The 26,986-nt window shown below is 33.1% G+C and overlaps 1 protein-coding gene and 1 long non-coding RNA gene across 8 annotated transcripts in view; both read right to left on the bottom strand.

The window, feature by feature from the left end:
- Atpalpha (sodium/potassium-transporting ATPase subunit alpha) overlaps positions 1-26,986 on the bottom strand; it is a 58,259-nt gene that overhangs the window by 13,775 nt on the left and 17,498 nt on the right. For 3 of the 7 annotated variants that reach the window (XM_088189413.1, XM_088189415.1, XM_088189416.1), the window contains exon 1: positions 3,147-3,299. The exons of the other annotated variants lie outside the window; for them this stretch is intronic. In XM_088189413.1, coding sequence (XP_088045539.1) covers positions 3,147-3,158 — 12 coding nt within the window. In that variant the 5' untranslated portion in view covers positions 3,159-3,299. Of the gene's footprint in view, positions 1-3,146; positions 3,300-26,986 lie in introns of those variants that run through there. 7 annotated transcript variants of the gene reach the window in all.
- Positions 8,133-14,810, bottom strand: LOC148233421 (uncharacterized). Its single transcript, XR_015810341.1, has 2 exons — positions 12,767-14,810; positions 8,133-12,689 (listed from the first exon to the last, which is right to left on the bottom strand). It is a non-coding gene; the product is annotated as an uncharacterized LOC148233421 (long non-coding RNA).

The raw sequence follows: 26,986 nt of genomic DNA, 5'->3' as shown, positions 1-26,986 counted from the left end.
AATTAGTTAACATTGAATTTTAATAATAAAAACTTATGAGAAAAGATGATTCTTTTTTGAGCCCTCCTATTGGTCAAAATTCGGTTTAGATATACTTCATTCGATTCTCACTTATTGTAAGTCGTAATATTGGCATAGAAAGTATTAATATGAGCACTAGAAAACCGAGCGTTTCCATTGCGACGATGACGGCATGAGATTATTGCTTTTGACGTGAATTCTAAACAGGGACGTCACTTGAATTTTACCAGAAAAATACCATAAATCGTAATGAAATCGAAATATTAAAAAAAACGACCACTGACTAGCCAACTATTGCCCTTCTCCTCTGAATAAAAGCAGAAACGACGTCTCTCAAGATAATATACATTATTAATGTCGTTCTTTCCGCATAAAATTTGAAAAAATAGTTAGCTGATAATCGAAACAGATGCGACAATAACCATTAAGGAATTATCTAACAAGGGCGGCACTCCCTGGTTCAATACCTATAAATTGGCAAGAGCTGGAGAATTCCCTATTCAAGCGCTACAAAAGGGATTTTAAAAGGATTATTCATTTATATGTGCTAAAATCAAGATTTAATTAAACGAGACTTGGCTCTAGTGAATAGACAATACAATATTCTCCAGCACGACAACGCTGCTAAATTGACTAGGGATAAAATCGGGATCAGTAATTGGTCCTATCTTGAACAGCTATTTCTCTATCAGGGATAATAAGAACTATTTATATTTATATCATTTTCAAATTCATGAAAATATTAATAAAAAATATTTTGAGAATATTTTAACGATTTTCAAGTATCAGTACGAATTTTGCCAAGAGCTATCGTAAATTCATTATCTGCTTATTTATTTTGCGAACAAGTGCCAGAGAGACAAGTAAAATGGACATAAGACTACTCCAACGAGACCCCAAAACCGTATTCAGGCAAAATGTATACATAGTAAGATGCAAAATATTCTGGCCCACTGCTTTTTGACACTAAGAAACGAAATACTACATTGAAGGATGCCATCAAAGTGAAACGTCAAGTAAAAACTATTTCAATAAGTTATGCACGACAATGCGAAGGCTATTCTATAATGTAATTTTCAGGAATTGAATAGCAAATAGTTTTTATTTGCAAAATTTAAGCAGGTGGAATTAAAATTATAATATCATTTCTGCAGTTTTAGACCATTTAAAAACAGAGTTAAGATTATTTTTTGTGGTTCTAAAGAATGTATTGAATTCGATATAATGCAGTTACAAGTGGAATAGAATCGTGTTATATGAGAATTTTCTTTGTATAGCACGATGTTTGGAGGAATGACTATTGTCATGTCATATTTTATGTTATGTTTTACCTATTAACCCTTTAGTTGCCGAAATCCGATATATCGACTTTTGCTACTTTGGTGAGAATTGCCGAATTCAGCGTCATCATTAAAGATACATTTTGAATGGCAGTAAGGTAAATAAATATTTTTTATCAAGCAAAACATCGATATTTAGATAGTTAATAAAAATAGATAGTAAAATATCTTTGTGAAAAGTTGATAGCTTCATTGAATTATGTTACACGCATAATGTGTTATCACTTGCGGAGATAGCAATATGTGATAGTTTAAATGTGCAAAATATTTCATAAGGAAGTAAACGGGGAATTACTGAATTTTATTATTTGTGCGTTATATGAGAATCGCTTCATATAAAAAGCCGTCCCAATATCTTTAGAACGTTGTAGAAACGAATATTTACTCGCGTATTTTAATGGTTTTTGAAGCTACATAAAATGCTGTAATTTTAATCAGATTACCGTCAAACTTTTCTGAAACATTAAACAAGTATAACTTGTTTTAGAATTCTAAAAAATGTTTAATTCCTAAAAAAAAAAGTAATTATATAGATAAAAAATGTTCAATAGAAAATGTATTAACACAAAAAATATCAAAAAACTTGGAAAGACAGACATAATAGATGAGAAATTCGTAACTCCACCGAAGTTCTAAAATATTCTATGGCAAAAAATTAAAAATTCCTTATTCTTGCGAGTCTACCTATTGCAGAATTAATTAAATAAAAATATATTTACTAATATTGTTAAAGTATATGTAAATTGTACGTAAAAGAAATATTAAAATAAGGAAAAATATGTGCATATATGTAACTCTATAAGTAGCGATAATTAAATATAAAAAAATGGTTACTTTTAAGGTGTGGTTTTATATGATAGTATTTATGAGCGGAATAAAGATAACTTTCGAACTATAAAAGACCCAGGTTTATATGGATTTTTTTGATTAGCTATTATAGCACTATGTACGAAAATCCTTTACAGTTTTTTTTAAAAAAAAAACAGTTTATATTGTATAAATAAAATTTTCTATAAAACGGCATAGGATAGGTCAGTTAGCAAACTTGCGTTCCAATGCATGGTGTTTCTATAGCTACAAAATTATCATAAAATAATTCTTTGCGGACACGATTTAATCATATCTCGGTTAATAAAAAGTATAGAGTTCAAAAATAAAACCACAGTGAAGAATTTTTAAATATAAAATATTTTTACTCAGATTCTTTTGTTTGATTAAAATTTTCACTTTATCGTTTTAAACATGGCAGCCGCGATTTTTAGTAGGTCGAGTTGAAACGTCGAGCTTTCCCAGAATAGGCAAACGATCGCAAGATCGTGCGACATTTTTTGTCAAAAACATCGTCAAAAATTCGCGTCCGCGTCGAGACTTGGCCATATTAAATCAAGCACACTATAAATAATCCGTTTATTCTTGGATTACGGCTAGGTGCCGCGCGCGGGATCATCTGAGAATATTTTGGCGGCGGGCATAATTCGACAACGGGAAAAACAGCGTAATAAACTTCGAAAGATACAATCAAGGGAGACAGACGGGTGCGCATGCGCGGGGCGGAAATGCTGAAGAAAATCGACCGGCGATCGAGCGCCGCTTTCACGCGAGAAATCAATACGGCGCGAGCTTTCGGGAAAACAAGTTACGCAACTGATTTTAGACAACCGATCACGACATAGCAAAAAGGCAGCCGATGCGAAGGACGGATAAAAAAATCCGAACGGGGTGGAAATAAAAGGTAGACGACGAAGAAAAAGCAGCGGCGGCGACGGTCCTCGAAGATAGCGTTACCTTGTCCCCCATGCTGGCGGACGCGGCGAAGCTCGGTGCGGAAGTGGCCGGAGACTGGAGAAGGCGGAGCGCCTCGGAAGCTGAAACTGGCTTCCGGCCGTTCGATCAGGCCGTGTCCGACGTTGCGGACGCGGCGAGCTCTGGCCGCCGACTGAGGCGCCGGTCGCCGCTATCGAGCCGCCCGCGTCACACTGCGTCACCGCCCCCCACCCCCGCTCGTTTACGTAACCGGCCGCTTTTCGCCGGAAAATTTTCGAAAAGCACACAGATTTCGACGGCCCTAACGCGCTCCGAGCTGGCCATGCCCAACGCGCGACTTCGACGTCGACCGGAAGGTCGAAGCTTAACCTTGATGACGCGCAGGAGTCATTTCCGCCCGCGATCTTCGAATTACTTCTATCGGCAATAATCGCCCGCGGTGCAAAATTGCATCGCGGTAGGGTTTTCATCTTATTTTTGCATCCAGTTTTCCGGCAAGCGCGAGAGCGATCGATACGGGAAGGCGGCCCCGGCCCGCCGGGGCGGCTGCGCGCACCCCTAACTGGGTCACGCCCCGATCGATGATAACGTTGCACAACTACCGCTCGTCTAATATTAATGGCGGATATGATCCATCGGGAAACCCTCCGGAAGATTCTTCTGAAAACTCATCCTTCCAGAAACCTTTTTCGCTATAATCTTCCGTTAGCTTAAATAAAATGATATGTACGCAGAAAATCTATATTTTAGATTTCCGGCTATATGGTGGATGTACAGTTTACAAAAATTTTTGCCATCTCCGTTAAAACGAATGGTCGATTGTGAGCAGCGCTTAGTGTAATCGATAATTTATTTAGGTGGTACGATAACCCTCCAGTCACACTAGATGCAATTTATCATTTACATAAATTTGTATCGCTCAAAGTGTCAAATGTTAGTTTGCAACAACACATTTACGAAATGGATCGCTTAACCACCAAAATTGTTCTACAGAAATAACAATTTTGTGTAACGGAATTTACGGGAAGATTATAGTAAATTTCATCGTCCTACTGAGCGAACAATTTGAAGAGACTTGAAGCGTTGGAGATGAGGTAAGGCATGTGCATCATCTTGGCGCCCATTTAGCCGAGAATATTGCTGCTGGAAGTGAAAGGGTGGCAGAAGACTTAAGCATTCATTATTTTCATTTTTTTTATTAAATCTTCCGTTGCAACCAGACAGGCGTAAGCCCAATGCATTACAACGGGATAAATCTGTACCAACTGAATCAGTCAATCAGATATAATATAATGAATACCTACAAGTATTAACCACTGGACTGAAAGTCTGGGAATCAGTGACATCTGAGGCAGCTATTTTTAATAAGAAAACACTCCGTAAACCCGAAACATTCGAGCACCTAAAAACCAAAATCCGCCAATTTCGATACCGCCCGAAATGTACGAAAAAGTCATCGAAAATTACATCTAAATGATCGGCTGCTGCAAAATGTCCAGAGACGGCCATTTAATTGATTTTATTTTTCATGATTATTATTTAAAAAAAATCCATAAATTTGTTTAGAAACTGAAGTTGGATCATCTTTATATAGCTGTGTAAAAGTCCAGCTACACTGTTCTGTATTTTTTCGTTATTTGGGGGTTTAATTTACCGAGTTTTTTATTCTTCTTCTGATTGTAATGATCTGATTTAATATGTAAGTGTATCGTGGATGAATGATATGTACACTAAGTGTACATCACAGTGAAGGAAGGGTTAAGCGTGCATCTGCTTGAATGTGAAACAATTGACTGCGAAATACGAAAGTGCATATCAAAATGTATATCGGCAATTAATTTCATTTTACGAAGAGTAGCGCATAAGTATGCACATTGACGTCGTTATAGCAATACACAATTCGAGTAGTCATTGAGCAGAAGCGTACTGGACTTTTGAAACAATAATAATGCTACAATTCAGCTGCTCTTAAACTACAATAGAAGGGGAGATTTTTTCTACCATCCACGATAATTTAATTCCAAGTGACTTCCATCTCTTTTCCTAGCTAAAGTCAGAGGAAGTCAAAAGTCAACAGCTGGTTATAATACTTATTACATTGCATTGAAAAAAAAGCAAATATATACTATGTATGTTTTTTTTTATTTTTCGACTGACCCTTGTAGAATATATTTGTATTTAATACACTTAGTATGCGAGAGATGAGAATCTTCGCTTTGAGCGGAAGATAAGGACGAAACTTTTTTATACTGCGATTTTATTACTTAATCACATCACAGTCGATAGATTTTGTTGAACTAAAACAAAGTTGAATATCACGTTTGGTTATAATATATCACATTTTCATTATAAATTTTCGAATTCATCAATAAATTAAATTACAAAAATCACTTTTAAAATTATTTATATATATTGACTTGCATACAAAATTAAACATATTCGTTTATTAATTATTAAAAGTAAATAATTTAGATGTAGTTAAATTGTTTTTTTAATAATAGCACAGCTAAGGGCGAATAAAATAAAATAAGTTTGCATTCTAGTTTCACTATGCACGACAAATATCGAGATCAGAATATTAAGGGCGAACTTATCATTCAGTGCGTTATCTTATAACAATGAATACTCATTTAAAATAATTTTGTGCTGGGGCTTTTCGACTACCATCGTTGAAAACAAAAACACTTTAAAACGTGTAGAGAAAGGTAAATGAACTCCGAATATTAGCCTATCACGTTACGTAACACGTCCACGATGCGCTCGCGTGGTGACTTTCAAATTCTGCGAACGCATTATCCTCAAGTTCATTTCGCGCAATTATTTGCTAAAAAATCATTGGTTATGCAGAATACGTAGAAACCTAGACGTGCAGGCGGCGCCGCATATGCATTCTAAAATATCTGTGTTAAGGATTTCAACGATGATAAAAAAGTGGTACAAAAACAACACAGAAAAAAAACGAATAAATTCGACGAAGATCATTAGCGTTGCGCGAGACAAACTACGTTTGTAAATCAGGGGTATTAATGTATGTATATATGAATCTATGGATGTAGTGAAATGGGGAGAAGCATCCGAGCCGCGCCCAATTCGCGAAGAAATTCATAAATACGCATCGCCTGAAGAAACACAAAACGATGAACATTTTTCATTTTCTAGTGTTTATTTATAATTTATAATAATAAAAATTGTACTCAGTGACTCAAATGCTTAAATATATCTTATTATTTGAAAGCGAATTAGGTACAGTGGTTTCCTGCTATTTTCTAAGTCAAATTTGTTAGCTTATTTATAGAACATACTAAATATAAATTAAATAAATATCAATAGAGAACGATAGATCAAACGCTAACTTCACTACTGTTTACGAAATTGTAAGAAATTTGGCACGACTCCTAAAAACGTATCAACAATAATATTAAACAAAACAAACCGTTAATTTCTTAAGCAATATAAGTATATTTAAAACACGAGAAACTAAATAAAGCACATTTTTCATATTTTCCACATACCTACGATAAGCTTTCAAACTAAGATATAATGCAAAATTATGGTAGTTCATATATATTTTAATTGTTCCATATGTAGTGATCAAACTTTTTAACTATTTTATTAATCAAGATATGCTGTTTAAAAAATGGTATTTTGCCAGCGATTTAACAACGAACAAATACCTTGTTTATAAAAATCTTCATTTTTAGAGGTTGTGAAGTCGTGAAAAGCTTTTTTTATAATATAATATCACACTGATTATTAACGAGGCAAAATTTTCACTCCTAACCAGGGCTTTTTTTGTCATGTAACTTGGTGGAACGGCGTTCCGGCATATTTTTTCAAGTATTTTTAATGTTTAAAAAAACATTGATAAACTACCTAACATTTAATTTCTTTATTTCTACGTAAATATGACGTCATTATTTTCATTTTACTTATTTTTAAGTGTAAAATTTTAACCCCAAGTTTAGAAATCAAACAAAATTTCGGTTACTTCTTACTAAAAAAGGACCAAAACAATAACAATATGGAAATATTTGTATGACAAGAAGCTAAGTATGGATATAAAATATAAAAAGATAAGAAGCTACAATTTAATTTACGACATTTTTACAATATTACGATTTTAAATGAGAATCAAATGAAAAACATCTAAACCGAGTTTTGGCCAATAGGAGAGCGCAAAAAACAATTATCCCTTCTCAGAAGTCAAAAATCCACGTCAAAAGCAATAAAATCGCGTTGGCGCCGTCACAGTGGGAACGCTCGTTGCCGAGCGTTCCCACTGCGACGGCGCCAACGCGATTTTATTGCTTTTGACGTGAATTTTTGACTTCTGAGAAGTAATAATTGTTTTTGCGCCCTCCTATTGACCAAAATTCGGTTTGAATACACTTTGATCAATACTCTCATATCAATAAATATTGAAATAAATAAATCTCTCATATAAATTTTGTTTATTTTTTATGCGCTTCGTGGCAAAGAAAAGCTACTTTAAATTTAATATAAATGATTTTGAATATATATTTTTTTTAGTAAAACAAGAAGTGACAAAAAAGTCAATTAGTGATGAGAATAAAAATATGTTAGGACTTGGACAGCAACCCTATGCGTCACACTCGGACGGACAGAAATATTGTTTCTATTGCATTGAAAATTAGGAGGGTTACAGATCTTCATATGTTTTAGCTATTTTAAATAATGAAGGAATCGAAATATCTAAGAGAAATTTGCAACGTCAATTACGCGAGGTGGATGTTAAAAGCAGCTCAGTAGTGAAAAACGCGATGAAAAAATAGACGTTTCGAATGGGTCAAGCAACACCAAGATTAGACTGCATGTTTACGGTTTGTTTATCCGACGGTCAATCATGCGCACGATGACCGAACAATACGATTATGTGCATAGGTGACCTTCGGAAAAGTACAAGGAAGAATGTATTTAAAGAGTCGTAAAATATCCAAGTTCAGTGATGTTATGGTATGTTACTAGCGGCAAGGGTGCCGGTTCCCCTTTATTTTTTTCGATGATATTTTATTGACAAAAACAATAACTATGCAAGATGCAGGAAAAATCAATAAATAAATACTTTTCACTTTGGCCTGGTAATTTGCCTCATATAAAGCATATACAAGTGCTCCAATACTAATTTAGATATTTTGAAGGAAAAAAAACATAGGAAACGTGTGGCTAAACGACCCAAAAAACTATAATAGCGAGCATAAAGTATGTTTAGAAGAGTACTCAAAGTAATAAAAGAGAAAGGTGGTATTACTAAATAATATTTTTTTAATTAAAAATGTGCAAAAATATTGTTTTTACTTATTTAAATTACATAAAAGTGTGCAGAAACTAGAAAAATATGAAAAATAATGTCTGGTCCAATTATTTTGTCACACCACTGTAATACTTCAATATAAATAAGGCTAATAGGAATTTAATATTGGGACATACATTTGTAGCCAATTAAAAGTTACATAGGCAATATTTCACAAATTCTATTATTAAAATGTATTCTTTCGTTAAAACTTGCTCTATTGTATTTTTTTTTGATCAAGTGCATATGTGGTAATAATTTACAAGATATTTTAACTTGTATAGCCTCCTTAGTTGCACGTTAGCCTTGGTTATGTAAAGACAAACCCAAAATCACGGAGAGATCTAAACAAATGTCGATCAAGGTAAAATCTAAAATAATAGCAATAACAGGATTCAATTTTATTCGGAAATGAATTTAAAAATATCGCCAAACAGGAATTCTAGGGCGAGTGCAAATGCGGGTGGAAGCGTATGATGTCTGCTCAAGAAGACCGCAGAATAAAGAATATCATTAAAAAATATAGATTCAAAACTGCTGCTGAAATCTACTTCAAAATTGAATATTTCGAGAAGGACTGGATTCAAAGTGCGAAACCCAACAACAAAAAAAAAACAAGCTCATCGCCATTGGACCGTCGAAGATTGGAGAAGAATGGCTTTCTCCGACGAATCCAAATTTAATCTGTTTAGAGCAGATGGTAAGCGATTGTGCGTTGTAGAAAAAGCGAAAGATTTCATCCCTTATGCAATAATCGATTCATCAAGCATTCACCCTATATGATGATTTGAGCGTGCATGACAGCTTATGGATTGGGCTCTGTAAATTTAGTCAAGCACACCATGAATGCAAAAATATATAAATTGGTAGTAGAAAACGACTTTATTCCAATCTTTTAAGAACTCTCACAACATACTGTTGAACCCATTTTGCAAGACGATTCTGCGCCATGCCATTATACTTTTCAAGTTCAAACTTTCACTAAATGAATCATCTATCTATAAATTATACAATTCAAAGAGTTAATGGGAATCACATCATTAACATGGCCAGGAAACAGCCCCGATCTGAACCCAATTGAAAATTTATGGGCAATCATAAAACAACAATTAAGAAAAAATCTATCAAAGCTGAAAAAAATATCATGGAAGTGTAGAAAGAGGAGATCGATCTTAAAATAATTGAAAATCTGAATTTATTGATGCTAAGCAGAATACAAGAATTTATTAAAAATAAAGGTGCAATTATGTCAAAATAATTTTGATAAGATGTTAAAAAGTGTTTTATTTACAAGCCTTGTCCTCGATATTGCTTTTTATGAATAGGGCCAAAAAAGGTCGCGCGCACGTGTTAAGTTAGAAGCTCGCCATTATGCACTTGCTGGGACGACGAAAAAAATACACCTTTCCCGTATTTTTTTAACAGTATCAACAATTATAAGTATCTATTATAAATTCAAAAACATGTAAAAAATGCATGAAAGTTGATAAAATAATCAAAATATGTGTAAGAACCGCTATGTCAATTTTTAATTGTGGCATACTATTTCAATCTTGTAAAAACTGAGTAGTACAGTTGTGAGTAAATATGATATTTGCGAATTTTAATATAAGCTTTTCACTACTGAATAGACTGCAACCCAAATTTTTGAATATTTGTACGACTAATCGTATGGTACTTAATTTTTAAAATCATTTTTTGTTCCATGTACCACTTCATTATCTACAACTCAATTGTGCCATTTTTTGTGTTTGGGAAATTGATCTTATTGTACTTATGTATAACATAAATATTAAAATGATGTACAAATGATTAAAAAAAATTGTTATTGAAATTCTAAAAATGACTCATATTTCAAAATTAAATATGATGTTACATAGATAATTTTTAAAACATATTTCTAGGGACAAATTTATACGTCATGGAAGTATTAATTAGGCTAAAATTTCCAACCGCCGAAGTAATTCACTAGGGAGCAGTGGATCAAAAAATATATTCGCCATAATCTGGGTCATTCAAATATTGTGTTGGGGTGCGCGAATTCTCAAGGAACAAAAAGCTAATCAGATATACGCACCTCGCGACCTTGCATGTTAATTTTGGAAACACACGCGACCACACGGCGGGTACGCCAGACGTAGGTCTTTGACATAAGCAAACTGGCATCGATCGATTCCAAGTATCCACCGTTGTTTTGCTACAAATTCGCATCTTTCCTGACATGCTTTAATCTCTCCATAGATAAACGAAATCGCATTCACATGTACGATATACGGCAACTTGGAGTGGACAGATGATAAGCGCTATCTATAACGGAGGCGATGCTACATGATGTTTAGAAGTTTGAGCAAATAAGCGTTGAAAGGAAATACCAATAATAAACTTCAGCTGTAGATACAGTGTGTTTATGTTAGCATTTACAGATTGTATCGGTGTGTGGATGATGTGAATCATCGCAACACTAATTAAGTCGGGAGTGCCAGTTTAATATTTACTGTTGGAACAAGTTATTTTTTTATATCTATTGCAAAAAAACATCATTCAAATTTTCGCATCGGCGCACAACTCTCACTCGGTCGAGCGTAGCTACATAGAAAACGTGTGACGATACAAACGGCGTCGGAATGATCTCTCTACAATCCTACACTGTGGTCCATGGCGTGTCTGATGGATAGATACGTCATACAGAAACGAGTATAACTGGATATAACCAAAAATATATGAAGTTTTCGACGGATGCCAAGCGTTGAAGATGGCCGACGTCCAAAATTGAACCCGTGACGCTCTTACGTCTATTTCGCAAGGGTACGCCGACGCCGATATGTATTTATACATACAAACATAAATACAGTGCCTTTTCAATAGGAATTTGTTTAAAAAAAAACACCCAACAAGCCACCGAGATGCCTCGATACGTGCAACGAAAAACGTCACACGACAGATTGTCTCGTGAATGTCGTTTAAAGTGTTTATCAGTACAAGCACTGGTGACACACTAAAGGGTCAGTAAATGCCCTTAAGTGCAGTACTAAACGGCATCCTAATTAGAACGCCGAGTAGGAAAAACGCGTGGCATTCGTACTTTTTATTGTCGCCTACATAATGGACTGTTCTATAAAGAACAAAAAAAACATGAATATGTACGTCCTTACAGTTCTGAATGCTTGAAACATAAAACGTAAAAAAGGCAAAATAAGTAGCAAAGCGAAACTCCGCGAAGGTCGATGTATTTTTCGAGAGCCAGATATATGCAAGAAAAATAAAAAAAAATACGAATACTAAAACCGTAACACTCGGTGTAACATAACAATGATACGTTAACAATAATTGCGTCAGACAATTGAAGTGACTAAGACGATGGGTCACTCACTCGCTGGCTACTGTGTGTCAGCAATGCGAATGTTAGGTTCAAGTGTCACTGTCAGTTATTTTAGTGATTTGCGCGAACGTGCTTTACATATAACACGTATGTAATAATCACCAACAAACTAACTCAACCGATAATAGTCATCACATATATTTTTCCACTCTTGAATTTGGTCATTTAATGAAATACTATGTATAATACTTCCCCTGAAAAAACCTGAAATGACGTCCCTGATTCTAAATCTAAACCGGAAATTCTCTGGTTATCTCTCAAATAAAATCAAAAAAAAAACAGTCTCGAATCTATCCCGAATTTTTTTTTAAATATGTCATTTCAGTAAAATCATATCGGAATACATTGTCACCAGTGAAAACAAAATTTATCTGGCAGGTGCTAGTAAAATTATATGATTTAAACTTTTTCATACATATACATAATTATCATTATTTATTTACATGCGATGTATGTTACGGTGGATGTGTATTTTTCAGTGAAATTATATTTTCACTAATGAAGTCCAAATACATTTTCACCAGTAGATATATTAGGGGTACTTAAAAGGAGTTTTTATACTGAATAACTGTGACTTATTTGTCGTTTATGACGCATGTCATTCTTGCGGTAGTGTTTGGATTAATATAGCGTTACGAACATACTTGATTGAATTTATTCAAAATACATTTTCACCAATAGATATACAGCTTTGGACATAATAATGGGGCACCCTTTAAAATGTTGTGTAACTCTTTACAAGTGCATAGTCTGACAAAAATATTTTAGCAGGTATTTTTAACTGTAATTCTGAGAACTATGTAAAGGAATTTGTAGTTTTTAATTACTCACTCGAGTTTTAAAAATGGAATGCAAGTCTAATTGTTCAGTATCGCTTAATGTTATGTTCAGTTGCATGATTTTTATTTTATTTAATAATATATTATAAATATAAAATTTAGTGGAGCTAACAAAATTTGAATTTTAAATTTTTGATGGTTTTGGGACCCCTAGTGTAGTATACGTGCGTTGAAAAGTCGGAAAAGAATATATAGCTGATTTCGTAGTACCTTAAGTCAAATATAGTGGCGGAAGCGGTATGGTCTGGAGTTGCATGACAGCAGGAGTGCTGTTGTCATGCAACTCCAGAACGCTCGGTAACGAGCGTTCCCACTGCGACGGCGCCGAAACGATTTTATTGCTTTTGACGTGGATTTTTGACTTCTGAGAAGGGATTATTCGATTCTAATACGTAATATTTTAAAATTTAGCTAGAAAAGTGCATGTCATTTAATATTAAGAAAACGACCAGACTGGCCTTTCCCCCCTCTGTAAAAAGCAGAAATGACGTCCCTAATAAATTAATGCGATAATTATCCCGAACGCAAAAGATAACCACCCCCACATAACCGTCTAGGTTTTTATAGATCGTATAAAAATAGTTTCAGTCGACTGTCCGATCAGTAAAATTAAAATGGATAGGCGCAAGGATAATTTCCATTTATAAAAGAAGACTGATGGTCAAAGTTCGCATCATTGATGCTACTAATACACAAGAGCGTATACACGTGTATGTAAAAATAACGCGAGAGTTCGTTTAAATTAACTGAGCGGTCCATTCATATTTTTTTATAGTAATGGTAAATATATGTTAAATATATTATAACTAGCACAATAGAAGAGTGGTATAAGTCTCCGACTATTGACCTGAAAGACCTGGTTTCGAATCCTATACAATTAGAGATCGGAATTAGTGAATTTTATATAATTATAATTTCGATCGATCATCACAGATTAGGTTTACGTAAAATTTTCTAATCTTAATTTTATAAAAAATATTGGGAGACTCTGCATTGATATAAAAAAATCACAAAAGCAGAATAATATATAACAAATATGTAAAATAAATTAACGAAAATTAATAATAGAAACGTGTTAAAATAAATTATTAAAACATATGAACTAATCCAAAAAAGTAGTAAAAGCAATAAAACTTATGAATCACTAATTTTTTTCTATTATTTACTATAAAATAATATTAAATTAATAACATAAATAATGGTGGAAAAATATGTAAAATTAACTTACTCCAAATGTACGGTAGCAAATTAAAAAATGTGTTCATAGAAGTTAACTCACTATTCAAAGGGTGATCATACCACAAAGCAACCCTCAACGAACATACCTATAATGTTGCCAATGAATTTAGAACCATAAAAACTGTGCAATGCGGTTGTAAAGCCTAGGGTGTCTTTATTTTCTGAATCCATTGATTCTTACTAGATGTTACATAAATTCCCTTGCCTTCGCCTTAACATATTAATGCTTCTCTCACGGTCAATTTTAGAGAAAGGTATGATAACCATTGTATTATATGCTGTTAATTCGAAAATGTGAAAACTGTGTATAAAATCAAGGTTAAAAGCTGCATTTATTGTCAAATACAGGCCGAAAATTAGGAATGAAATACAAAATTTTATGGGTGGATTTAACAGGGAATTATTTAATGAGATGTGTGCATTTAAATAAATACTTTGTTCCATAAAACAATTTGTTTGTGCATTTTTGTAAGATAAATCTTCGGAAAAGGATTTGTTGCAGAGACTTATACATAAAGTGTTAACTGTTCTAATCAATCTAATCTGTCCCAGAGTAATGCACAATTTGTTTTGTGCAACAATTATTTTATATATTGCTAATTTAAATTTATTGTCTATTATTTTTATTAGCGTATCTTCGTTTATTGGGTTTAGCACCGATTTAATAAAACTATATTATATCAAAGTGAAACTTGCTCTTTTCTCGCGATTCTTATGTATTCTCCTGACTCTAATGATGAAGCATGCATCATTTAGATCATCGTATAATTATGTGTTTCCCCATAGAATGAGGAAAACTGCGAGCAATCTTGTTTAGAAAACAAGCATCAACACAGCTGATAACACTAATTGAATAGAGGTGAAACTGGTTTCCACGTGAGATTATCAAATAAAACATCAATTGCTACAAGGAAAAAGTTCGACGGAATTAGCGCGTGTTTCGTATACAATTATTTAATATAGAAAAGATATTTATTATTGATGAACTCGCAGTTTATCCTAGCGCTCACTGAATTTTCTTGGAAATACTATAAATACTATATAGTAGAAAGTCGTTATGCAAATTGTCGTCGGTAAGTTCGACTCCTATCGAGCGCGCACAGTGCAATTTTTAATTATCACCTTTTAGCAATTCAGAGCTCTTGTACTAGTATCCAAGGCTCCGCGATTCGCTAAACTGATCGAAATTAACACTTGAAACACACAGATTTCGACTGGACGCGTTAACTGACTCTTCACGACACGCGACATTAATTCAAAGTGAACAAAGAGCGCAAATTAAGGTTGCTGTGGTGTCGCAACGCGAATATTTTCCATATTTTAACAGTATATGATCGCTGAAACAACTATTTTAAGGTCATAGATAACATTTTTTTATATGAGATATCTAAATGATTTTTGTGACAATGATGAGCATTGCAGTAAGGTCGCGATCGCGATCGCAATCGACAGTACAAACGTGACATCATATTTGAAATGAAAGATGTACTAAATGCGTATTGCAAAAATGTGACTTGATATGCTTAGTTAGTGTGACACTCCTTGATCCTATAACAGGTGCGAGTCACTTTGATTTGTGAGTTTCATTTAATCTTATGTCTAAAACGTTCAAAAGATGCTTAATAAACGATGTTTAATTAGCACTATTATCATAGTTAACAATCAATAGATGTCACATGCAGTTAAGTTAAGGTTGAAGTGTTTGAAATAACTTATATTTATAATAAATAAATCGAGTCTGCTGCGGGACTCGAGCCCGCGGCCCGTGGATTATTTGTCTAGCGCTTTATCGATCATGCTATTTCAACCATATGTTTTTTTAAATCTTACGAGTTTGCTTAGTTAGTATTTTGGACGTGACCTAATGAAAGTTAAAACAAATCATAGTCTTAGAACTTTCATAAGGTTAGGTTTTGGTTTGAACAGCAAATAGACGTTTCGTAACTGTCAAATTGAGTTTCATAGACATTTTAGAGCAGCATATATTTACACTGGCGCCTATCTTTTCGCTGGCAAAAATATGTATATTAAGGGATAACGATTTTTTAATGAAAACTATTTTTCTGAAAACAAATTTATTTTACAATATTATTCTACAAAATAATCTACATCGACATATACAACCTTCTTCCGTCATCAGGTTTTTAATCCCACATAAAAACTGACTGGTTGTGAATATTAAGAAAAAAATGTTTTAACTTCACTAACACTATCATTTTTTTTTATCTAAATTATGTTGTGTAGACTTAAATAAACGGTAATCTATGGTGCTATATTAAGAGAATATGGAGTGTGAACCACAGTTTTCCATCCGAGAGCATTAATCTTTTCTCGCGTGATTCTCGTAGTATGAAGCAGGCGCGTCGCCTTGTTCTCGTCGCTTAGTGCGTGTGGAATCCACACGCCTTCCCAATATTTTTTAAACTTCTTTAAATGTTATCTCTGTATTAGCTTCACTTTCTGCAGCTATGTGGTCGTCATCGATGATTTTTTGTGTTCCACTTCTAGGCTTGTCTTCCAAACAAAAAATTCTAGGCTTGTTTTCCACTTCTAGGCTTGTCTTCCAAACAAAAGATTTTTTTGTAAAATTCATACAGCATACAAGTGCGTAAAAACACTTTACTCGGAACGAAATCTTCCATTGAATATGTTATGTTCGTAGCTCACACTCCAGATCCAAACACTACCCAAAAAAAAACATGCGACCCGAACGACAAATAAGTCACAATTGACCGTCAAAGTATTAAAACGTCCTTTCTTTTGATTACCCCTAATAAATGTATTTGGACTTTACTAGTGAAAATATAACTTCACTGAAAAATACACATCCACCGTAACATCTATACATCGCATGTAAATAAATACTGAAAGGTATGTAATATGTATAGAAAAGTTGAAATCATATAATTTTACTAGCACCTGCCAGATAGATTAGATTTTCACTGGTAAAAACATATATATACTGGCGAAAATCTATTCCGATTTGATTTTACTGAAATGATATATTTAAAAAAATAATTCGGGATACATTCGAGACTTTTTTCTTTGGATTTGCTTTGAGAGTTAACCCAAGAATTTTCGGTTTAGAATCAGGGACGTCATTTCAGATTTTTTCAAATGGAGGGCAAAAGTAACATAGATACAACTAGAATCTAGTTGTATCTATGTTACTTTTGCCCTCCATCGTAATTGTTAATTTTTTATCGCAGAACATAATCTAGTTATTAAATTATGTTGTACGATAAAACATTAACAATTACGAAATGCAAAAATACTGACCAGCGTGCCTTTTATCTTTAAAATATTGCAACTTTCGTTAAGACTTACTATCTTAAACGTCCATAAATAAATCTTACATGGCATTTTTGTAGTTTTTTATGTATTTTGATTATAACTAGTACTGGTTTATATTCTTTATTGGCGCTAAAAGATATTGTAAGTCCATTACAGCCGTTTCCTATGTAGTTACATCCTTTCTAAATTCATACCCTACTCTTATATGTCTCTTGTTTTCTAATATTTGTAGCAAAATCGTTGTCACAGTGTTCATATTTCGAAATTTAATGTGAAATTGCTGTTGACACGTTACACGGATTCTAACTAATGCGTCGAGCACGTCGAATACAAGCGGATTTCACATAATAATATTACTACAGAATCGATCACAAAACCTATCCATCGATTGTGCGAAAATGAGCGACCGCCACAATTGCGGTCCAGAGGAAATGAGCTAGCTGGTCCGAAGGTGACAGCGTCCATTCATTCAACCGATTCGATTTCCACCAGCGACGGTCGATTGTGCAAGATCAAAAATTGAATCCACTGTCTATCTACATAGGCACAATTGCAATTGCACGCTAAACGATCGATTGCGCAATCAATAGCGGCTGGCGCTGGAATCGTCTCAGAGGTGAACCCGCTGGAAGCGAAGCTGAAGTTTCTAGCACCTTTGTGACGCTTCATATTGACACATTCTCATAAACGGCGAACGTAAACAGTGGCATCCACGATAATGCACACAAAGCATTGTCACGTATGACTATTTGAATAACAAACGCTCGACATTGAAACGTAACTGAGAGCCAGAACTGGACAAATCCGATTCGAAGGTCTAGAAATCCGGTGTCCAAATCAATAACGCTGTTATCGACTTCATTAGTATATCAGAAGTTAAACACATTACGGCATAAAAAGCGGTTGATTACAAATCTCTGATGTGCATTCAACGCGATTGGATTAAGATAAGCGGTTGATATTTTATGCACACATAAGTATTATACGCATGAACCCTAGTTCAATCTGGAATTACCTGAGCCAGAATCTAAATTTCGATAATGTTGACCGGAACCCCCGCAACTTCATCAATGAACCTATCGTAGAAGTCAATAAACAAACGATAAATACCAGATTTATCCGATCCGACAATGAATCAACCGCTCGCTCAGACGAAACATATAAACAATAATAATTATAAGTGTTGTTGTATCAAGAGCAATAATAACAAACGGAGGGATAATTGTTCAGTTGAATCGTTATCGCACATTTTTGACATCTCGCGAACGATAACGAGACCGTAAAGGAAAATTACTTAAATGCTTAATTTGAGCATTCATTTTAAACCAACCAGAGATGATCCGATATTGAGTTTATAAACCGCCATTTCAATATCACACGCCCATGCAAGCTATGGAAGCGCCGCTTCTTATATTTTAATTCACAAATTAACTGTTAAAACATATTATTCACTCTGGAAATTGGCCAAGGTTGGCCTAGGACGGAGAATATAGTGGGTTACTTCGGTCGATTTCGGTTCTGTCCGCTCTAAAATCTCTCGGAAGTTGTCCGAGGCTACCGAGAAAAGTAAAGTGGGGGTAATTCAGTCGACTTGGCCAGCTTCGAGCGCTTCCGAACATTGTCGGCATATTTCCGAGTCAAAAGGACCGAAGTCAGAGCTGCTCTTTCGAGCGCGAGTGGTGAGATACTTCCCCTTTCGCTCTCTCGCGTGTTAAGTGATGAGAGTGAGAGAGATAATGATATGGTGGTTCGCAAACTGAGATAGAACGAGTAAATCGGTTCAATTTAAGTATGCGCGTAGGCATAATTATAATGCCACATGCTACAGTGGGACCCATGTTAACATGCTTTATGAAACTCGATCTACAACAGACTCTTACTGACATATTTGAGTATTTTAGGGCACCAAAAGAGATTAATTATATTTTTGATAGTATATTCTTCTAACAGATATTGTTATTATATTTTTTCATATAAAATTAAATAATTAAAAAATAATTAGTGGTCTTGATTTTGTTAAAAAAAATCTTTTCCAATATCCTTATGTATTTTCCTAGATCGGTTTATATAAATGTCACACCATAACGATTTCTTATTTAGAATCGATGGCGACAAATTCTAGGATAGTCACAGATGTGGTGTTCGTATTCTGAAATGGCATTTTGCAAAAGCCGACAAAGATTTTGCGTAAGCTGAATATTTACGACTGAAAAGTTTTCATTGATATTGTATTGGTGAGTGCCCACACAAACTTTTATAATTATCAGTAGCGTAATTTTAATAATATGACAATTTCAAAATTGCGATTATTTGCCACTTTTTTCGATCGCGCGCAAATATGCCGGCTGTACGTGACAGAAGCCGCCGTCCGGACGGCATATGAAATTTGCGACAGCGTGGTCGATTACTCGAAGTCGTAGATCTTGGCCGACTTCGGTTGTAACGTCGGTTCGGACAACTTCCAGAGAGTGTAGTTCAAGCATAACAATATATCCGAAACTGTTTCATTTTAATCAGTTGAAATTTGAGAGCGTGTCTCACATATAATTGACAGTGGTGCATGGAAATCGATAAATCAACTTGCAGTCAATAACAAGCACATTAGTAATAAATGATCATAGATAGCTTATTTATATCTAGACATCTTCCTTTTATGTGTCAAATGGTATCTATAAAATAACTAATGACGCAAATCGGATAACAATCAAATAATTAAGATCGAATATCTGCGCGTGCGCAAGTTGGTTTTAAAAAATTTACGTCACTCGTCGTTTGTTATCGCCATTAATTAGCGAAACTGCGATATAGCAAACACTAAATATGTGCAAATTCGATACGCATTCGAGGATAGTTTTACTGAAATTTGTATTCGAAACGTCATTTTAAGATATGGTAGCCCTAGTAGATGCTCCACAGATAATGTTTGCTGACAGCATTCGATAACACAATCAAGGTCTCGTTGCGCGTATAATGAACGACGTTACATCATCGCCGAATTGTAAAAATTCGGACGAACATAATATACCCATAACGGAACTGAAATGATGACTGTGTGTCGTTACTTAAATGCATTAAAGATGGCTGTAGACAAGCACAAATTGAGCTTATTAAGTAGCAAAATAAAGGCGTAGCAAAAACAAGGATAATATACATAAATAAGTCTCACGCCATTTGTAACGTTAATTTTCCTAGGCGAAATAAAACCAAACAATACATACTAAAAAAGCAAATTATAACCTTGAATTACTTTACTTTAAACTAACCGCACAGCGCTTGTAATAATTCTCAACGTCGCTTATCTCCTAATCAGTTTTTCGTCATAAACTAGAGTTTGAAATAAATTATCAACCCCATAATTTCATTATCATGAGACACTGACTAAAATATTACAAAAAACGAATTATTTAAGTCCAAAACTGAAACTTTAAATTTGTAGCTTAAAACTTCATAATTATATATACAAATAAAATTAAAAAAAAAACATTTAATATGATAAATATCTATCTCAGCAGATATTTCAATAACGAAATAAATTTTGCCGAACTTGTTCTTGCATTGAAACCTATGTTTAAGATTGAGAAATATGACTATCAAGACCTAGTAACAGGTTACGCCCAATGCGTTACATAATAACATGGGTGGGGAGGTATGTTACGTAATAAAATTAATTTAAAAATTATATAAAATGAATCAGACCAGCTCCTCATCGCTAACAGTGTCAGCGTATTAAGAAGCTGAATGTCCTTCGACACAGTTATTTAGAGAAGTGCTTGGAAATATAAAACTTTCCAAGACTATACAGCAAATCATAACCCAAGAGCAACGGGATAGACGAAATGATTGAAATCGAATACCCACATATAAATATATCTTAGAAGTATGTCATGTTAGACATGGACGTCATTTAAGGTGGCAGCGTGGGGGGTGGCATTTGCTCTTATTGAATTTGACAAAAATGCTTGTCATATAATGAAATACTAAAAAATATTAAAAATTGATTCCCCCCCCATCCCCGGAAAAAGCTAAAATGTCCCTGAATCTAAACCAGAAATTCTCGGGTTATCAAAAAAAAATCGAATCTATCCCGAAAATATTTTTTTAAATATGTATATACATTTTCGCCGGTAAATACACATTTTTATCATTAAAAATATAATTTATCCGGCAGATGGTGCTAGTAGTAATATATACATTTATAATGGTACAGTGTATGTGTATTTTTCAATGAAGTTATATTTTCACTAGTGAAATTCATATACATTTTCACCAGTAGATATATATTACTATTACCGAAAATATAATTTAACCGATGCACCAATGAAATTTATATGCGGCTCTAAAATGCCTATAAAACGTATATTTGCTATTCAAACCCAAACCTAACCTAATAAAGGTTCTAAAACTATAATTAGTTTTAACTTTCATTATGCTAAGCGCAAAATAAAAACTAAGCAAACTCATCTCTCAGGGGAAAATAAGCGGAAGAAGTCGCGTCTCGCATATTTCTCCATATTACACTATGTTTTAAAAATATAATAGCTATCCTTATCGATATAATTACGGATTACTATTATGAGAACATTGGTTAAAGTATATTCAAACCGAATTTTGGTCAATAAGGCGCAAAAAATTATCACTTCTCAGAAGTCAAATATTCACGTCAAAAGCAATAAAATCGTGACGGCGCCAACACGATTTTATTGCTTTTGACGTGAATTTTTGATTTCTGAGAAGGGATAATTGTTTTTTGCGCTCTCCAGTTTGTTAAAATTCGGCTTATTGTAAGTCGTAATATTGTTATAAAAAGTCTCATTATGTACAAACTTTTTCAAGCACGATTTATTGCTTTTGACGTGGATTCTAAACAAGGATGTCATTTGGGGGATAAAAAGGGGACATTTCCTCCCCCTCTTTTTAAATTTGTCTAGAAAAATCCATGTCATTTAATGTAATACTGTGAACCCTAATAAAATCGAAATAATAAAAAAAAAACTACCACTGATGTTAGAATATGTGCTTTCGCGTGGATTCCAAGTTGAAGATCATGTGTTAAGACTAGTTTTATGAAGCAGGGGTCGGCAACCTTTTCAGTCTTAAGTTTTATTTACCGAACGACGAGTAATTTAGAAGATAGGAGGATCTTAATCAGTAGATTACGATTAACCAGTAAATCACAAAATAAAATCTAATCAATTCCATTGGATGATTTTTACCTTATAAAATGTGTACTTTTAACCAGAGCGTGGAGGCATTGGAATTTTTTCCCGACTACGACTCTATAAGATAATCTTAAAATATTTAATTTATTTTATTTATTTACTTTCATATAAATAACAACAAAGACGAAAGAACAAAAAAATATTATATTAATATTTCTTAGGATTAGTGCCGTGCCATTGTATGTGTCTACGTATTACCACGACTGTTATTGGGTGCTATTTGAAGTGCATAATAACTTTTGTTAACTTTATATTACAGACTAAAAACGCATGGCGCGGAACTCGCGTGAAATACTACTTTTTGAGAGTTTGAGTTTTTACAGCAAAATGCAATAACCAACCTTATCAAAGGGTTTTTTAAAAAACAAAAAGATAATATACACAATTCAACATCGTCAATAAGAATACAACGTTGATAACCATGGATCGTGTAGGACAAAAATTAAAACATGCTCTTGGCTCACTAAGATTTGCTGCGAGCAATTGTAAATATAGCTGTGAAGAATTATCCAAAATACTTCACTCGGCGCAGAGAGAAACTGTAACCGGTTTGTTCCCTTCTTACCCTTTTTATGGATCAGTAAGACTTTTATACGTTTTTATTAACAGTCTGATTTAACAATATTTTAAAATCAAATCAGGAAGTCATATTTTAAATCTAAACTTTCGATTTCTATAAAAGTTATTTATTAATACACAGGAAATCACATCACTAAATGCGTTACAACGGTGTAAACACAACCAACAACTACTGATACCACATAATAAAATCGAAAATAAATAAATCAGTGACATCTATTTTATCAAATATGAATTATTATTACAGCTTATAATGCACAATCTAGTTCGATTTTATTTTAATTATTTATCACGATATTCATCCGTAAGATTAAGAAAATCTAGGAAAACTTCATCTGTGACGATCGATTGAGTTTACAATTATTCTATATTTTAAATATAATATATATTTTTTTTATAAAATACAACAATATTTTAAATTTGAATTATGTAATATTATCAATTTTTTAATACTATTTTTTATTTATTCATACATATATGATAGTTTTTATGAACTGAAGTATTGTTAGATATTTTATACATAGTATGTACGACCTAATCATAACGATATTCATCCGTGAGATGAGGAATATCTAGAAAAACTTAATCTGTGATGAACGATTATAATTTTAATGAATTAATTATCACTAATTCCGATCTTCCAGACACAGGTCTTTCAGGTATCAACGACACTATTGGTCTATCGTGCTCAAATTTAAAAGAAAAAAATATTACGCAAACATATTCCTTTAAATATCATATCTAATAATTATGTTTTAGAATTCCATATCAATCAATCAACTGTTAATAATATGTTTAATTTCCAGGCATTCCGCATGACAAAATGGCATAAAAATGTGTACCAGACATTTTCTGAGAAAGCATATTGTATAGTGGTTTTTCCTTTGTATCTATATCGGATTTATTGTTACTTACTTAAGACATAAATGCACTTTTTGCTCGCAAACTTATCAACTTTAAATCATCTTAATGTCAAATTTAAACATATTTTCAGTTTTTTTTTGTATCTAGTTATAAAATACTGATTGTAAAAAGTAAGACAATTTATAAAAGAACTGTGCATTTATTTCTTTATGGCATACATAATTTTATTTGATGCACTATTTAAAGCATGTATTTACATACTTGCGGCTTGTATTATCGATCTGGGTTAAAATTTTATAATAATTCAAAACAGTTCGTTCATTTTATAATAACACACTTTACATAATTTCAAGCTAAAACCGCATTTTCGCATACCGCCAAGATAACAATGCATCATTGCTATGATTATTTATGAGGCAACAAATTCTGTATAACCAGAAAAATTTAACCACCTCAGACAAGTACGTGTATACTGTTAAATATCGGTTTCAAACTTGACCGCATTTTTTTATCTTCGCATTATCCTTATCAAGTGTACGATTAACGGAGAGATAATTTAATCACACTACCGAGTTTATTCTGGAGTTAATCTGATTTGCGAATTATGTGACACTAACGAATCAAATTGAGCTTCAGGGCTCAGTGACGCACTAAGAACAAAAACAGTACCTCGCTTATGATTCGCGTGAGAGATGATAAAAAAGCATCGACAATGGCGTTAATCGTGTTAGACGACGGCTTCGAGAGCTGCAAGGAGACGCGGATGGATCATATCATTCGATCATTTGCTGATTATATAACGAGGGCAGCCGACGGCTGACATATTCTGCGGATAGGTGTCACGGTCGCCGGGAGTCCAATTAGAAAATAGACATAGACGATCACGCATGGATATCGGCGACAGGATATTAGAAAGTGCGATTGCAGTCAATCCTTCCTTCCACACGCAGCGGGATGATTGAAAACATCTTTTTTTTCAAGTTACCTCGAAGCGAGCCTGTTCTTCGAAATATGCGAAAACCGGTTGCTAATCGAGCGTCATAATTTGCGAAGAACGCGAAGCGAGCTCCGCAGGCGCTGATCTGATTCGATATGTGGATGTTTACATATCATGTATGTACACATACGCAATCATTGAGTTTGAACGTCTCATAAATGACTAATTTAAAAGAAACTTTCACTAATACCGTATATGGTGTTTCTTCTAGAAATTTATTTTTATTAAATTAAATCCTTTCAATATAATATTTTCACAAACAAGTTGAAATTTCGAATTTTCTTGGGTATTGGGGCAAAAATCGACCTTCGATACTACCGGTATTACAAAATAAAATACTGGTATTACAAAATAAAATACCGGTATTACAAAAGAAAAATACCAGTAGTACAGAATATTTTTTTATTTAAATCCATATTTTATTTATTAAAAAATAAAACGATGCTCATTGTAGGAGATTAACATAAGTAGTAAAATTACAAAGAAGAATAATATTATGCAATATTTACGTATTTTTTTATTATATAATATTTACTTAAACATTTATAACTGAAATTTAATTATTATTTTTAGCATGTATAAAAATAAATAAGTACACGAGAGATAAATCTTCAGATAAATATTAAACGTACAATAATTAAAATAAAAATATATAAATCTGTTTTTAGAAAAAAATACAAAATTAATGAGTAATATAGAAATATATTTTATTGGAATAAATTGACTAGTAAATCCAGAAGATGTGAAAGATTATGTTTTTTTAGACTTTGTACCAAAATATGAAAGATTTACAGCCCGCATTTTTAAAAATATTTTTTGACAATGTAATGAATGAAGAAATAAATTTTACACTCGTAGATAATATAATAAATAATCAGCGAATTTTTATAATTACCAGAATGTAAAGAAGAATATTTAAGAGGACAATTTAAATGAGCAATATATGAAAAAAATATTCCATATAACGAATAGTTCGTGCATTACTATTGGGCAAAACAGTGAACACCCCACGAATCTGCAACAAATACTTTTCCGAAGATTTATATTACATTATTTCATAAACTATACGTTTTATAGAACAAAGTATTTATTAAACTCTATTGTTTAATACATTGTTTCAGCGCTTTTTAATATTTGAAACACGAAATATTCATAAAGTCAGACGAATATCATAATCATCACGGTCGGAAACTTAAGTCGGAATTTGCTTGTTTATTATATTAAAAAAAAGGACTAAACAATTAAAAATCAAACAAAAAGTCACAAATTTCTACAAAACATAATTACCCTAAATATTGAGTTGAATTAAAAACAGTAATTTAATGTATTAAAAGAAAATATGTACGAAAATGTTTAGATTGAGAACCATGGACAACAATTTACACGTCTAAGTTTTGAACTTAGTTGAAATTACTACATCTTTTTACTGTAATCTATTGATAAAAGTATTTTTGAGTAACTAATGAATTAAAATACTGGAAATTTTATCATCGAGTCTGGCTTAAAAAAATAGAAAACATATTGAACATAACATGGATGCCTTTGGATAATGTTTTTATTCTCATTGATTTTTTAACTCAAGATGTTTCAATTAAAAATTAGTGAATGTGTTAGTCAACGCGTTTTTCAAGAACATATTGCGCCAGAGCCAGCGCATTCGCCAGTGTTGATAATTATTTATTACAACTCTATTTCCGATTAGATTCGAGCTTTTATAAATTTATATTATTTTAAATATCATATATTGTTTATCTACGGGTAAGTTTCCGTTAATTTTTAATGTGTAATATGCTAGTTCTTTTAAAAAAATAGTATCATCCTGCCATTGATTAATCGCTATGGCCATTTACAAAGATACACGTGTTCAGTATGACAATTATCCAGATACTCCCAATACGAATATGATAAGAATCCAGCAAGAATAAAAAGGATTGAATGAGAATATATACAGCCAGTGTATAGTTCATTCATGTTACGTAAGAACTGTCTTTAGGGTTACGAAAATGGCTTCAAAAAATAAAAAATATATTGGGCATGACATGAATTTCTTTGGACTGTAATGGTAAAACCATTTTGTGCATGTTATACATGCCTTCTAAAGGTTAAATATAGACCAAAGCTAGAATTTAGTTTATCTAAG

Source organism: Plectrocnemia conspersa, unplaced genomic scaffold (genome assembly GCF_051122295.1).
Source record: "Plectrocnemia conspersa isolate PC_06_02 unplaced genomic scaffold, ASM5112229v1 ptg000008l, whole genome shotgun sequence".
Classification (NCBI taxonomy): Eukaryota; Metazoa; Arthropoda; class Insecta; order Trichoptera; family Polycentropodidae; genus Plectrocnemia; species Plectrocnemia conspersa.
The sequence above is the reverse complement of the archived record's forward strand: the minus strand, read 5'-3'. Positions and strand labels throughout refer to the sequence as shown.